This window comes from Leucopleurus acutus (assembly GCF_964270905.1).
Source record: "Leucopleurus acutus genome assembly, chromosome: 16".
NCBI classification, from domain to species: domain Eukaryota; kingdom Metazoa; phylum Chordata; class Mammalia; order Artiodactyla; family Delphinidae; genus Leucopleurus; species Leucopleurus acutus.
Genome location: NC_139158.1, coordinates 7645857 through 7661199, shown reverse-complemented (window position 1 = coordinate 7661199; position 15343 = coordinate 7645857). Strand labels below are relative to the sequence as shown.

At 60.0% G+C, this 15343-nt stretch overlaps 1 protein-coding gene across 1 annotated transcript; it reads left to right on the top strand.

The window, feature by feature from the left end:
• Nucleotides 1-632: 632 nt before the first annotated feature.
• MYL10 (myosin light chain 10) lies at nucleotides 633-8727 on the top strand (the record flags this gene model as incomplete). The annotated part of the gene is given in 7 exon segments (XM_082856551.1): nucleotides 633-737; nucleotides 1274-1349; nucleotides 2338-2442; nucleotides 6113-6191; nucleotides 8427-8464; nucleotides 8467-8468; nucleotides 8629-8727. Coding segments are annotated over 7 exon segments (435 nt in total). The 5' UTR covers nucleotides 633-701.
• Between the last annotated feature and the right edge of the window lie 6616 nt (nucleotides 8728-15343).

The following is a 15343-nucleotide window of genomic DNA, read 5'->3' as shown; positions in this document are numbered from 1 at the left end:
CAAGACTGGTGGGGAGGGACAGAGGGGGTGGGGGAGCTCTAAGTTGGCCTTGGGAGGGGTTAGTCAGGGAAGGCTTCTCAGAGGAGGAGGCGGGGGAATTAAGCCTGAAGGATGAGGATTCATCCCGATGGAAGGCAGGGAAGGTGTCCCAGGTAGTGGGAATGGCAGGAGCAAATGTTGGGAGAGAAGGAAGCTCAAAGCAAGTGGGGGGGACCCAGGTTGCCAGGGGAGGATGCTCTGGGAGAGGGAGCAGACGTCGCAGGGCTAAGGGGTCTGGGTGTTACCCTGAACACCGGGGAGGGTGGCAGGAGAGGAGGGCCCCCACATGGTGGCAGGTGCCAGAAAAGACGCCCCTCTCTGCTCCGCATCCTGGGCACTGACCTCCTGCAATCTGGAGTCAGGGGCCTGTCGGGGAAGCAGCAGGTAGCCCCGCGGGGTAGCCACTCTGTTGGCTTCTCGCCGGGACGAAGAAGCAGGGAAACGCCCTGCTTCTCTGCCAGCCTTCTTGAGGAGCCTGGTCTGTCTGCTGGGGTCCGTGGGGGTGGGCAGTGTCCTTCAGGAGATGAGCCCTGAGGGTTGAGTGGGGCGAATGGGGGACCTTCCCGGGAAGGGGCTTCTGTAAGGCGTCCCCCGGAACCTCACAGGCACCCAGGAGAGCCCGGAAAAGAGCAGAAGGCGGAACCAGCTCCAACGTCTTCTCCATGTTCGATCAGTCCCAGATCCAGGAGTTTAAAGAGGTTGGTCAACCGCGCCCAGGGCCGGTGGGATGGTTACAGGAATGCACGGAAAGCCCTTAGGGAGCCGGCAAGGCGTGGGCTCGGCCCTCAGCCGCTGGGGGGTGATGACGTCACTATCCTTAGAGGCTGCCATGCTATAGCTTAGACCCTGGAGAGGTGACGCGCTGTCCCTGGGCAGCCTCTACCCCGCCTCTCCCTGAGCCTTTGCTTGCCGTGTGACCTAGGGCAAGCCCTTCCTCTCTCCGAGCCTCAGTTTCACGCTCCGTAAAATGGGCTGCTGGGAGCATGAAATGAGGGACGGGCACGAAGCCCCAGCACGTGCTGGCACACAGCAGGAGCCCAGGGCAGGTTAACCACTCTCATGCTGGTGACATGCTGAGCTGGGTGACCGGGTGGCCAGAGGGCCTGTATTGAGGTTGCCCAGGCAACAGTGGTCGGGAGGACAGCCCCTTGCAGGGAGGGGGGATCTCTCTGGGGAGGGGGCCTGGGCTTGGGTAGGTGGGCGGGTGGCCGCTCAGTGCCCGTGTCTCTGCCAGGCTTTCACCATCATGGACCAGAACCGGGATGGCTTCATCGACAAGGAGGACCTGAGGGACACCTTTGCTGCCCTGGGTGGGTGCCCAGCAGCCGGAGGCTTGGGGATGGGGGGCAATCCGAGCCCTGGCCATCCAGAAAGAGTCGGCAGCTGGGGGCAGGCCAGGGCGGTTGGCGCAGGGGATGTGAGGGGCTGGTGTTCTCTGAGGGTGCCGAGGAGGGGCGGCCACCGCCTGGCAGGTCAGGGGAGATCCCGGGTGTTAGAGGAGGACTGGCCAGGGGAGGGAGGGGGGCAGCAGAGCAGGGGGAGACGCAGTGGGTGGGGAAGAGGGGCAGTAGTGGCCGGTGCAAAGGCTGGGAGGGGGGGGGCAGCAGAGCAGGGGGAGACGCAGTGGGTGGGGAAGAGGGGCAGTAGTGGCCGGTGCAAAGGCTGGGAGGGGGAGGGGGAGGGGGCAGCAGAGCAGGGGAGACGCAGTGGGTGGGGGCGAGGCTGGCGATACCCAGGGCTGGGGCGCGGGTTGCCGGGCGGCCTTCAGCTGCCAGCGAGGCTTTTGCCTTCTGTGAGGGCCCAGGGATGGGCCTGAAGCCTGGATGGGGGCGCTGGGGCTGGGGGACAGGGGCGTAACCAACTCACTTCCGGACTGAGCCTTAAGCTCGCAGAGATCTGCTTGTCCCCTGGGACCGCGAGGAAGCCGGGTCCCCGTCCCCTCCCGGGGCACCTGAGCCCTGAGGCCCAGGCCTTCCACCCCTGTGGGCCTCAGCTGCAGCTTCTTTGGGTCTCAGTTTCCTCATCTGTAACATGGGGATAACCACCAACTTGCTCTCCCTTCCAGGGAGGCTGAGGTGGTGGCAGGCGGGTGGTGAGGCTGGGGGCAGCCCAGTGCTGACCACGGCTGCATGTGTCCCCATCCCGAGGTCCCCCAGCAGGTGGACGGGGCCTTAGGGCCGAGTGGGGGGCGGGTGAGGCGGCAGGGCTGGGGCATTCTGCAGGATGCTCTGCTCTCTGGGGCTGCCTGCAGGCAGGGTCCCCTCTGACCCTCCTTGTCCTCCTGGGTGTCTCCCCTAGGCCGCATCAACGTAAAGAACGAGGAGCTGGAGGCCATGGTGAAGGAGGCCCCCGGGCCCATCAACTTCACCGTCTTCCTGACCATGTTTGGGGAGAAGCTGAAGGGTGAGTGAGGCCCCAGGGGGCCCTGGGGAGGGGATGGGCGAGTGGGTGTGGGTAGGCAGGGCCCTGTGTGCTGACGTACCCCGCACCGATGCACGATGCAGCCCCAGACACCAGCCCCCGGGCACACACACAAGACCCTGCCTCGGTTTCCACCTCTATATCACAGAGCAGGGTGAATGTAATGACCTCCAGTTTGCAGGGCTGTGAGGCGCCCAGCGGGACAGTTTGCGAGAAAGCCCTTTGCCCGCCGTCAGGATGGTGCCCCAGCCCCAGCCCCACCTTCCTAGCCCTGGGCTCATCTTGCCTGTTCTGCCTTACCACCCGCTGCTGACAGGAGAAGGTGGTATGGGGGAGGGGCGTTCTGGAAGCTTCTGTGGCCAACCCCAGTACAGGATGGGCTTCTCCTCCAGGGAAAGGATCAGGGGCCTCATTCGTGAGTGAGGAGACCCAGGCTCAGACGGGTCACCACACCTGCTCCAGGTGTCCCAGCATCGAAGTGGCAGGGATGGAACTGTAACCCCGACACTGGCTCTAACCACTGCACTCCCCTGAGATGCAGCATCAGGCCGGGCTGGGGTTCTGTGGTCAGAAGGAAGGGCCAGCCTGGGCTGCAGCTGCCCTTGCGGGGTGGGGCTCATCGTCATCCCAGGCTCAGGCAGCCCCTGCCTGATACCCTCCCCTGGCGCTTCGGCTACAACTGGGCTTAAGACCTGGTCTCACACTGACCCCCAGGGTGACCTTGGGCAAGGCTTATCGGCTCTTTGCACCTCAGTTTTTCTGTCTGTAAAATGGGGATTGTGTTAGTTTCCCGAGGCTGCTGTAACAGATGACCACGAACTTGACGGCTCAAAAAACCAGCAATGGGGCTTCCCTGGGGCTTCCCTGGTGGTGCGGTGGTTGAGAGTCCGCCTGCTGATGCAGGGCACACGGGTTCGTGCCCCGGTCCGGGAAGATCCCACATGCCGCGGAGCGGCTGGGCCCATGAGCCATGGCCGCTGAGTCTGCGCATCTGGAGCCTGTGCTCCGCAACGGGAGAGGCCACAGCGGTGAGAGACCCGCGTACCGCAAACAAAACAAAACAAAACAAAACAACCCCAGCAATGTATTCTCTCAGTTCTGGAATCCAGAAATCTGAAATCTGGCGGGTCGGGCTCCCTGGGAGGCTCCAGGGGAGAACCCGTTCTTGACCTTTTCTAGCTTCTGGGGGCTGCTTCCCTCCCATCTCTGCCTCTGTGGTCACACTGCCCCCTCCTCTTCTGTCTCCCTCTGCCTCACTTTTGTAAGGACACTTGTTATTGGATTTAGGGCCCACCCGGATAAGCCAGGGTGATCAGTCCATCTCAAGAGCCTTTCCTTACATCTACAGAGGCCCTTTTGCCAAGTGACATTTCCAGGTCCTGGGGATGAGGACCTGGGTATATCTTTGGGGGGCTACCACTAAACCCACGACAGCCTGGTGTTGTCCAGCTGACAGAACAGTGCCCTCAGGCCCCCCTCTGGGAAGCTGTTAAGGGTTATTCCTGGGACCATGGCCACCTCCTTGAAGAGCGCAGAAGTCCAGGGGGCAGGGCAGGGGCACACTCACAGGCAAAGACATGCGTGACTCCAGCCATGGCTTTAAAGCAAGTCCTGGAGCTCGTGTCCGTCTGCAGCTGAGCTAAGAGCTCCGACCCAGGGCTGCAGCTTTTTCTCATTTTCGCAGGGGCTCCGGGGCTGGAGCTCCAGCTGAGCCTGTCATGCGAACGTGGCTGAGCCTGGGGTGGCGACAGGAGCCGGGGGGCTGGGCAGGCACCACCTCGTCCCTCTAACTGGGACAAGGACACCGTCATGAGGTTCCCAACAGCAGTGAGGGGAAGCAGTCTCTCTGCAGCCCATTTGATGAGGTTTGCAGTCTGCAGAGCAGAGGAGAGAAGGGAGGAGCGGGTGTGGTAAATGTCCAGCCATGGGGCCTGAACCCAGGGCAGCTGGTCCACACACAGCCAGTCCTGAGGAAAGCAGGCTGGAGCCAGGCTGCCCCGGCACGGAGGTCTCTCCGGAGACCCTGGGAGGCAGAGACTGCACAGCAGCTCCCCAACCATAATCCCGTGGCCACCCCTTCTCCTCCGGCAAGGCCAGGCTGTGACGGGCCCTGGATGGAGCCTCTGGCCTGGGCACACTGGCTCCCTGCCACCCTACCTAGAGGAAGCCCACGGCTCTGCCTCTAGGAGCTCCCAGGCTGGCAAGGTCAGCACTGAGCCCGGCCCAGTCACTCAGGGCCAGTCTCAGAAATGTGGAGTCACTCAGACATCTTCCTGTCCTGGATTATCCTGATGGTGGGGACACAGCTGGCCCTGACCCAGTCTGATGGGGGAGACACAGCTGGCCCTGACCCAGTCTGATGTGGGGGACACAGCTGGCCCTGACCCACTCTGATGGGGGAGACACAGATGACGCTGACCCAGTCTGATGTGGGGGACACAGCTGGCCCTGAGCCAGTCTGATGGGGGACACAGCTGGCCCTGAGCCAGTCTGAGTAACAGGGGCACAGCATGGCAGAGCAAGAAGGGGGCTCTGGAGGTTCAAGGAGTTGGCTTCAAACCCTTCCTCCCCTCATATCTGGAGACCTCAGGCAAGTAACAGAGCCCCTCTGAGCCCGAGTTTCCTCTTTGACAAACTGGCGCATCAGGACCTACCACAAGGGGTGTGCTGGAGTCCCATGGGGCACAGTGCCGAAGCTGCAGGATGGACTTGCCACAGAGCGCTCAGATGTGTCTGTGGCCATAATAATGTTGGTCAAGACCTTGCCCATTAATGACCCTTTATCTTAACTGATCCTGGGAGGCGGGCAGCAAACCCCGCCCTTGTCTCCATTTCACCAATGACACAGCTGAGCCTTAAGAAGGAAGGGGACATCCCGTGGTTCCATAGTGAGAAGGGAGGTCAGTGTGACGGGGAGAGCACCAGGTAAGGGTCACCAGGCCACCTGCTGTTGTTCACACAGTCCCTGAGACCTTGGGTGAGACCCTTCCTCTCTCTGGGCTTCGGTTTCCCCATCTGTACCACCAGGGGGCTGGGTATTTAATCCCATTGTGTTAGTAGAACCATTTCTTCTAATGACATCTTTCCCCAAAGCCCACACCATAAAAGTGATAAACCCAGAACTGCTCCGGATGCGCTCTGCCTCTCCTGTCCCCCCACCCTCACTCCCACAAACCTGTGGACTCACCTGCCCCGCCTCTGGCCTGGACAACCTCTCAGACTCCTCCAATGCCGCTGCCAGAGCCCCCACCTCCAGCCCCCAAGTAAAAGCTGTTCTCCTCCATCCATCGTCGAGTCACATAGCATCAGTTGTGAGAACTTGGACGAGTCACTTAACCTCTCTGAGCCTCAGTTTCTTCGTCTGTAAAATGGGACCAATGGGCAGGAGGGTTAAGCACACAGTAAAAGCCTAGTAGGCCTTTCCAGGTGCATCTGTGCAGGCTGATTGTTGCTATATGCAGAGCCCTTGGCTATTATACTGTTCCTTGTTTCTCTGAAACATCCCTTCTCTGGCCTCACTGTGGACTAGGAGCTGGGGAGGAAGCTCCCTGAGCCCTTGGCCTCTGTAGGGGCCATGGGACCTGCCCCAGCCCCAGCCGCTGCCTGGCCTCTTCATCCTGATGCTCCCCCTGCCTGTGTGCGCTGCTTCTAGGTACGGACCCGGAGGAGACCATTCTCCGCGCCTTCAGTGTGTTCGACACTGAAGGGAAAGGTTTCGTCAAGGCTGATTTGTAAGTCTCCTCGGCCTTCTGTTTTGGTTTGTCTCCCCCCAAAGCCTCTGGTGATAGATGGACCGAGGACGGGTCAGGGTGGGTCGCAGCCCAGTCTCCTGTCCTGCCTGGAACTCAGGCATCTCAGGCAGCTTCCAGCCAGGAGCCAGGAGGCCGCTGCCCTGCCCAGTTCAGCCATTACTAGATGTCCCTTCCCCCCTCTGGGCCTCGGTGTCCCCATCTGTGTGGATGTGTATGGGGAACATGGGGTCCCCAGGCGAGGGCTTCCCAGTAGCGAGGGAGGAACGGGTGGGGGTAGAGGTGGGCCCTGAAGGATGACTAAGGATCCCCCTGGCTGGAGCACGCAGAGGAAGGCAGGGCCTGTGTGGGCCCTGGACCTTGGGTCTGCCCTGGGGGCATGGGAGAGCCTAAGCAGCAGTTAGGCAGGGGCAACACGGAGGCCAGCCTGGAGGAGGAGAAGAGAGGGTTGCAGCGGCCACAAGGGTCTTGGCCATCGGGATGGAGGCGAGTGGATGGGTGAGTGAAATACAAGAGGCCAGCACCAATGGGATCCAAGGTGTTGGGAAGAGGACTGAGCCAGATGTTAGCCAGGGCCCAAGTGGATGTGGGGATGGAGGCGTAGCCATGGGAAGGAACCAGCTCAGCTGGGGCCGCAGAGAGAGTGCGGTGGCCGTGGGCAGCTGTCCGGCCTCCACTGGGCTGGCATCACTGAAGGAGGGAGCGCTAATGCCTGCTATGTCTGGGAGCCTCAGCCCAGGGAGAGCACAGGGCAGACAGCCAAGACTTGCGGGCCGGGGCGGGCTGGGCAGAGGCAGCCGGTCCAGGGGCTGAGACACTGAGTGTTCTGAGCCAACCCCTGAGCTGTCCCTTCAGGGCCTCCAAGGCCTCCCTGGGCCTGTGGGTGACCCTGGGCAGGCAAGATTTCTTCCTTAGTCACAGGCTTCGCCACCAATTACTGTGATGCTTGAGGCCTCGGCTGGAGGCTAATTTTGCTTTCTATTCAACGTTAGCATAGCACGTGATGGAGGTGGGGTGGGAGAGGGCAGGGGGCAGGGAGGAAGTGGCGAGGGTCTATCTTGTCTCTCAGACATTCTTACAGCCCCTCACCCCCCAGAGTTTTGAGTCACACTCTCCTCAGGGGTCGGGGAGGGGTTCCTGAGGTTCCCGAGGGTCTCTTCAGGCCGCAGCCCTCTCCTTCAGCCCTCCCTCAGAGTCCGGGTTCCCACCCCCATCTCGGAGACCTAGGGGGGCACTGGGGGAACCCCTGGGGTGACCCGAACCCACCCTCTACTGCCACCTACCTTCCTTCCCACTAGAGCAAAGTCAGGGCTGGGAGGAACCCTTTGGAGGCCCAGTTTGGGAACCGCGGGCGCCATCCCCAGGCTATGGGATCTGAGAGACACGGCTGCCTGCCAGGCCGGCCACAGAGGAGGCTCTGGTTGAAAGAGAGTCTGTGAAAAATCCCCAGCGTGGAGAGTTGGAAACTGTGACTGTCCTGTAGTAACATAAATAATGGAAAATGTGCGTCGGTCTGGAGCAGGGCGGCGGCTGCCGGCGCCACAGGGCACACGGGTGCTCAGGGCCCTGTTCAGCCCTCTGGTCCCACCCCTGCCCTCTGCACCCCCTGAGAGCTCCTGGGGGCACCAATCCCTCCCCCACAGCCTCAAATGCCCCACCTCTGGCCATCCCTCCGGGCCCCGGGCAGCTCTGGACCACGCAGGGGGACAGTTTCCCTCTCTGTAAAAGGGGGACAATAGTACTCACTTCCCAGGGCCGCGAGGAGCAGAGGAGGCCTGGGCAGGCGCAGGAGGACGCGGACCTGGGTAGCCTTCCTGCCCTTTGGCTGAGTGCAAGCGCCTTGCACGCTCCGAAACACCTTACAGATGTCCACAAAACTCATAAGCTGAAGAGGCGGTGCGTCTAGAGCCAGGGCAAAGAGGCTCCCCTCAGTGATCTAGAGGCTGATTACTAGTGCACGATGGGACATCAGAGTGGCCCCCACAGTCATGTCGGGGGCCCAAGGCCATGTCATTGGGTCCCCACCTGATGTGAAGAGGGGAGTCCACGTTACGACGGAGGCTGAGAGCTGAAGTGGGCGCCCGAGGCCACACAGCCATCCGGGGGCTGTAGGGCCAGCCCTGGTTGGGGTCCTCCTGGGCCATGAGCCCAGGATCCGCGTGTCCACATCCAGAGCGGCCCTTACCCTGAATGTGACCCTTTCTCTCCCCTGAACAGCGTCAAAGAGAAGCTCGTGGCGCAGGCAGACCGGGAACAAGGGTGGTGGGGTCCTGGCCTGCTGGCCTGGCCTCTGTGGCCTCTGCCCTGATGCCTCCCTCTCCAAAGAGGGGAGCGACATTCTGCCTAATGCCCTTGGGTGACCCCCGGATCTGGCCCCCCCTCGGCCCTGGTTGAGGCTGACTCCCGGCTCTTTCCCCAGATCAAGCAGATGTTTGCTGCCTTCCCGCCAGATGTGTGTGGCAATCTGGACCATAGGAAGCTGTGTTACGTCATCACGCATGGCGAAGAGAAGGACTAAAAGGGGACCGCCGACGGCCCCCCCCCACCCCATACACACATTCAGAGGCAGCAAACACGGGGCTGGGGGTGGGGGAGAGGGGCGGCCGTTGAGGAGCCCCTGCAGCCAACGTGTGTGTGTAAGGAAAAGGCTCTCTGGCCTGTGGGTCAGGGGCAAAGTAAGAATAAATAATGTAACAAGGTCTGAGGTTTTGCGATTAATGCTCCGGTTGGGGAGAAAGCTAAACATTCCCATGTTGTTGGTTTTTCCAAAGTTTTTCACTTCCTGGCTTTGCTCAAATGTTCCTGATGAGCTGGTGTTTAGAACTAATTGATCCCCAGCTGGGGCACAGACACTGTCTTCATTTATGAAGCTTTTATTGAGCACCTAGTGCGTGCCAGCCCTGGTGCCAGGCCCAGCGACATAGACATGAGCCAGCCCTGTCCCCGGGCGGAAATATCATGCAGTGAGAGAGACAAGAACTGGGGTGGGGACACAGTGGGGAGGAGGTGGGAGAGGGCCAGGAGAGACCTGGCAGCTAGAAGCCAGACAGAGGCAAAGAAGGTGGTGGGGGGAGGGGGCGGAGGGGTGGATTCAAAGGATGTTTATGGAAGAGGCAAAGATTTCTTGAACAGGGCACGCATAGCACCAACCATATGATAAAAGGGCAGAAACTGGACTTCAAATTGAAAACTTCCACTCAGCAAAAGATACCATGAAGGGCGTGAAAAGGCAAGCCCAGGCTGGAGAAGATATTGGCAACAATAGATATTGACAAAGATCTTAAATCCCAAATATACTTTAAAAAAAATCCTACACATCAGGACTTCCCTGGTGGTGCAGTGGTTAAGAATCCGTCTGCCAGTGCAGGGGACATGGGTTCGAGCCCTGGTCCGGGAAGATCCCACATGCCGCGGAGCAACTAAGCCCGTCCGCTTCAACTACTGAGCCTGTGCTCTAGAGCCCGCAAGCCACAACTACTGAGCCCGTGTGCCACAAGTACTGAAGCCCGCACGCCTAGAGCCCATGGTCCGCAACAAGAGAAGCCACCACAATGAGAAGCCTGTGCACCACAACGAAGAGTAGCCCAGGCTCGCCACAACTAGAGAAAGCCTGCGTGCAGCAACGAAGCAAAAATAAATAATAAATAAATTAAAAAAAAAAAAAGGATGTAAGGTCCATGGAAGCAAGGGTTTAAAAAAAAAATCCTATACATCAATAAGGGAAAGATAACCAAAACAGAAAACAGAAACGAGGTAGGTGATGAGGTCAATGGCAGAGCTGGGAGTGGAACCCAGGCAGCATGGCTCTGAGCCTGTGCCCATAAGCTCTACCCCACACGGCTACACCCTGCACTGGGACACGGGGGCAGGGACTGAATTTGGAGTCACAGTGAGGAGGTCCCTTTCCTTGTCCCTTGCCCTCCTGCACTCCATGTTCCCCCTGGGGGCGGTGGGGAGAGAGGCGTCCCCATCAGCCTGGGGCTCCCAGGCTCAGGACACAAGGGGCGAGATCCGCAGAGCAGGGCTGGGGCAGGCCCGAGGCAGAGGCAGAGGAATATTCCAAAAGATCCTTCCCTCCTCCCAGGCCTCGCTCTCTCTGCTCTCGAAGAGTTTAGCTTTCCTGGAAGTCAAGGACTCAGCTGCGGAGGAACTCGTCAGACCTGTTTGTGTCCCCAGGAACCAGGCCAGAGTCAAGCTTTAGGAGGGAGTGGGAGCCGTGGCTACCTGCTCTCCTACTCCGTGACACCAGGCCTGCTGGCCCTGCATCGGCCTGGCTCCACGAGGACACGGGGTGGCCAGTGGGGAAGGCCGGAGGGGCTCCATGCAGCTCAGGAGGGGAGACCGGGAGTCCTTCCTTTGCTCATTCATTCCTCCGCCCTTCAGACAGCTGTCCACTTACACCCACTCTGTTCCAGGGCCCAGACGCACTCAGTAGCGCCCATCACACCCACCTGGGCTCTGGGTGGGGGACCCACAGGGACAGGAGGCACCAGTGGCCTAGGGCAAAGAAGTCGGGAGGGGAGTGGGGGACCAGTCGTGAGGCTATTGGTGGCTCCAGGGCCCTGGCCTCTGCTTCTCTTGGCGTTTTTCACAGCGTTGCTTCCTCGGGACCCCTCCCCCTCCAGCTGGGGCTCATTGGTGGTCTTGGCTGCCCCTGACCTGGGCCTACCACCAGCTTCCTTCAGTCTCCATGACTCTATGTCTAGTTCCCGAGGGACGCCTGGGTTGGCACTCCACGACCCCTAGATGTGTTCCTCTGGGTCCTTCTCTGGTCCAGGCAGCTGGGGTGGCCCACAGAGCTGCCCCTTCCAGGGGTGGGGGCTGAGGCTCCCGAAAGCCAGAGAGATATTGACTCCTCCCTCCTGAGTCATCATATCTGGAATCACCTTTTTAAAGGTACAAGAACTACTTGTGGCCTCCCCCACCTGCCCACCTGCCCCTTTACCACCATCTTTATGGTGCTTCCCTGCACAGCCTCATTCAGTTCCTTGAGTACCCTACATTCCCTCCTGCCACAGGGCCTTTGCATATGCCGCTCCTGTTGCCTAGGATACTCTCTCATTGGATAAGTGCCCAATTACCCCTACTCTGCTTTCTGCTCTCAGCTCCACGTCACATGCCCTGTCCCTGGTGCCTGGAATAGGTCAAATCCCCTTCTGTGTACTTTCATGACACCAAGTACTTTTGCTGGGGAGATGCACATGACGTTGGCCTTCCCCAAAGAGCTGCAAGCCTGGGATCAGGTTGGATTTTGCCCATCACTCTACCCCTAGCAACCCTCACTGGACCTGGCACAAAACAGACTCTTGGGAAACATTTAACCAACTCCAGGCGGCCCAGAAAGCTGATCTTGAGGTGCATGAGGCCTCTGGAGGCGGCTTCCGTGGCCAGCACTGAGGTCTGGGCCTGCAGCCAGGCCAAAGCCACGCCCGAGGCTCCCTGGGATCTGCCTATCTGTCTGGGCCTTAGTCTCCGCATAGGCAGAATGGGACCCTGTGCTTCTCTGGGTCCCAGGGATTTCCAGCTCCTCGGCAGCAGCAAACCCTGAGGCCGTGGCCATCCCCAGAGGTGACCTGTCTCATAAGCTGGCCGGGTTGGCTCTCCCAGAACGCTTGGTGGCTCCAGCGCGCCCTGGAGGGTGATGGGCAGGAAGCCCAGGCGTGGCCATGGCAGGTCTCCGTGTCCCCAGGGAGTTGCGTGCAGGGATCCTGCCCTGCCCTGGTCCCGCCAGCTCCCCCAGCCAGCTGGGTCTTATTGAGGGTAATTAGCCCAGTGAGACGCCTGGGTCTGGGCCTTTCATTTTCCACTGTGATCCGTTAACTGGGGCCTTCGGACGGTGGCCCCCGTATAAATCACGAGGGGTCACTGTTAAGAGAAATGGCAAATTCCTTCCACCCGTGTGGCTGGCTAAATTGATTCTGAGAGCAGATTCCCTCCTGGCGCTCACTCAAGAATGGCCAAGTCCTTTGAAGGTCTTTCCAGGGTGGACCCCGGGGCTTAGAGCCGGCTGGGCGGGGAATCTCCCCGGGAAGCTCTGCTAACCGCGGGCGGGTGGGGCCCCACCAGGACCTCGTGTCTGCTGGAGAGACCCTGCCTGATGCGGCTCTACCATCGCTCTGTCTCTGTGGCAACCTGGGGGTGACTCTGCACCTCTTCACAGCCAGGAAGTGGCAGGGGTGGGGGGCTGGGGGGAGCCAATGGCGTCCTCAGCCAGGAACGAGGGCGCTAGACCTCAGAGCAGTAATGAAACATCCCGGTGGAATTTCAGGCCTGGGGGTGGGGAAGGCAAGCGGTGAGGTTCCGAGGGGACGCCCCAGTAGCCATAGAGTCTGTTTGGTAGGAAAACTACTCCATTCCGTCTGTGAGCTGAGCCCTGGGCTGGGCCAAGCTTTCAGTCTGGCTGAGGGTTCATCTGGGCCTCCCGGGACCCCCAAGTATCTGTGTCTATTCACCTTTTCCTGTCTGTCTCACGCATCCAGCCCTCAAGTCTCACTTGACAAAGGTGAAGGGAAGCTGAAGGCGGGGAGGCCAGGATCAGGGATGAGGGAGGTTGAGGAGTGTCCTGTGAGTCTGCGCATGCAGGGTGGGGAAAACCTATTTTTTTAAAATGTATGTATTTATTTATTTCGGGCTGTGTTTGGTCTTCGTTGCTGTGCACGGGCTTTCTCTAGTTGCAGCGAGCAGGGGGCTACTCTTCGTTGCGGTGTATGGGCTTCTCATTGCGGTGGCTTCTCTTGTTGCCGAGCACAGGCTCTAGGTGCGATGGCTTCAGTATTTGTGGCACGCGGGCTCAATAGTTGTGGCTCGCGGGCTCTAGAGCGCAGGCTTAGTAGTTGTGGCGCAAGGGCTTAGTTGCTTGGCGGCAATGTGGGATCTTCCCGGACCAGGGCTCGAACCCGTGTCCCCTGCATTGGGAGGCGGATTCTTAACCACTGCACCACCAGGGAAGTCTGGTAAAACCTATTTTCAAATCCCTGTCCTGGGGCAAGAGCGTGGAGCTGGCTCAGGTGTCCCACAAGGCAGAGCCGGGCAGGTGTCTGGAGTACAGGGACCCAGGCTTTGGACCTCTCTGGCTTTCTGTGCCATCCTGGGGACAGGCTCCTCAGTAGGGAGTGAACTACCCGTGACTGGAGGTATGCAAGCCGGAGATGGTGAACACGCGGCAGGGATGGGGCTGGCTGGCTTTTAGAACCTGAATTGCTCCTCAGAGCAGAAAGATAGGGGTGCATAAAGCACCTAGCTCATTGCCTGGTGCACAGTGGGGTATCCCTCTCCCCATACCCACGTGGCTTCACTGTGGTCCAACCAGAATCACAGAGCCCAGGGCAGGCTGAGCCAGAACTCTCGGTGAACAGATGAGGAAGCCGAGGCCCAGAGGGAGCTCCCCCTTCCCAGCTCCAGACCTACCACATTCCTTCCGTCTTTCCGTTCACACCCCTGAACATGGTCAGGATCACATTCCTGTCCAAGATCTGTTATTGGGGTGATGGGTTCTAATGCGTGTGTGTCAGTGGGACAGAGCTGGGGGCACGTTAGCATGCAGCCTCTTGGGTGATGACGGGGGACTGTGAGATGTGATTTGGGGCCTGTAGCAGATCGTGGGGGACCTGGGGCTCCTTAGTGACCAGGAAGAGGGCATCCAGGAGATGGGCTGTGTCTTGCTGAGCAGGTCCCTCCGTCTCTGGGCCCCAGACTTCTCGGTACCACGAGGATGCTGGACTGGGCTGGGGAAGCCCATGGCGTGGGCCTGGCGACGGGGCCGGGAGGGACAGGCCGGCCTGGAGCCGCCCTAACCGGGGGCTTAGCTCCGACTTCAGAGCTGGCGGCTTCAGCTTCACTGGAATTGTCCAGCCATGGTGGGGGTGGAGAGGGGGTGCCTGGTTCCCATCAAGCTCCAGAGGCCCCTTGGAGGGTGGAGTGGGTGGCAGGAGGACAGGGCTGAAGATCTCGACTGGAGCATCAGGGGTTGGAGAGCCTCAGCGCCTTATGGCTGTGTGACCTCAGGCCAATGGCTTAACCACTCTGGGCCCTCGTATTTCTCATCAGAGAAACAGGGCGAGTGGTACATCCCTCTGAAAGCAGCACCCGGTGTAGGGCCTGGCCCTGGGTGGTGGCCTCAGTCTGCAAGGCCTGGTGTGTGAGCTCTCACTCTGGCCGCGAGGGTGGCCCTTATGGCCGCACAGCGCCATCTATTGACGGATGAGAAGCCTCGCCCGGCTCCGGCTTCCCCAAGGCCTTTCTGGGCCTGCATCTTCGAAGCGGCCATGGGTGCAAGGTTAAAAGTGCAATTTGAGGGCAGACAAGTTGGCATGTGAGTCCTGGCTGCCTCAGTTCAATTTCTGGCTGGAAGACAAGGCAAGCTCGTTTACCTCCAGATTCCTGTAAAAGGCGGCAGCAGCACTTAAGAGCACCCTCTGTGTACCAGGCGCTGTGCTTCACATGCATTCACACGTAGAACTCAACAACCACGGGAAGTAGAGCCTACTACCATCCCCTTTTACAGATGGGGAAACTGAGACCAGAGAGGGTAAGACACTGGCCCTAGGCTGCACAGTAAGTGGCAGAGCTGGGATTTGAACGCAGGCAGTCTAGGTCCTCGTCCCCTACTTGCCACCACAGGCTAAGACACAGCATAGCTGCCTTGCAAGGCTGCGGGTAAGAGTTACCCTTGGTAGTTGGGCTGAGACCCTCGGCTCAAGGGGTGTGTCACAGTGACTCCAGCACAGGAATTGCGGTTGCCCTGGGTTCTCGTCCTGGCTCCACTACTCACTCGCTAGCTGTGGGGCCTGCGTGAGCCGCCCAGCGCCGGTGCCTCAGTGTCCTCATCGATGGCTCAGCGCAAGGGTCAGAGGTGAGGCAAGGAAGGGCCCCCAGCCCCTGGCAACCGTGAGCTCCTCATTGTTCTCAGGCACCGGGGACGTCCTTGCTCTGAGCAGGTGGGCCCCTGCTGGTCCACGTGTACCCGGAGGTGGTTGGTCCACAAAGCCATCCTCATACTGCCACGGTCCTGCATCCCTGGGGCACCAGAAGGCTGACAACTGGGGAGGAGCTGGATGTTCAGACGGAAGGGAACTTCATCCTGGTTCCCGCATCCAGGAGAGAGGGCTGAGGCTACCTGAGCCCTGGGGCCGTGA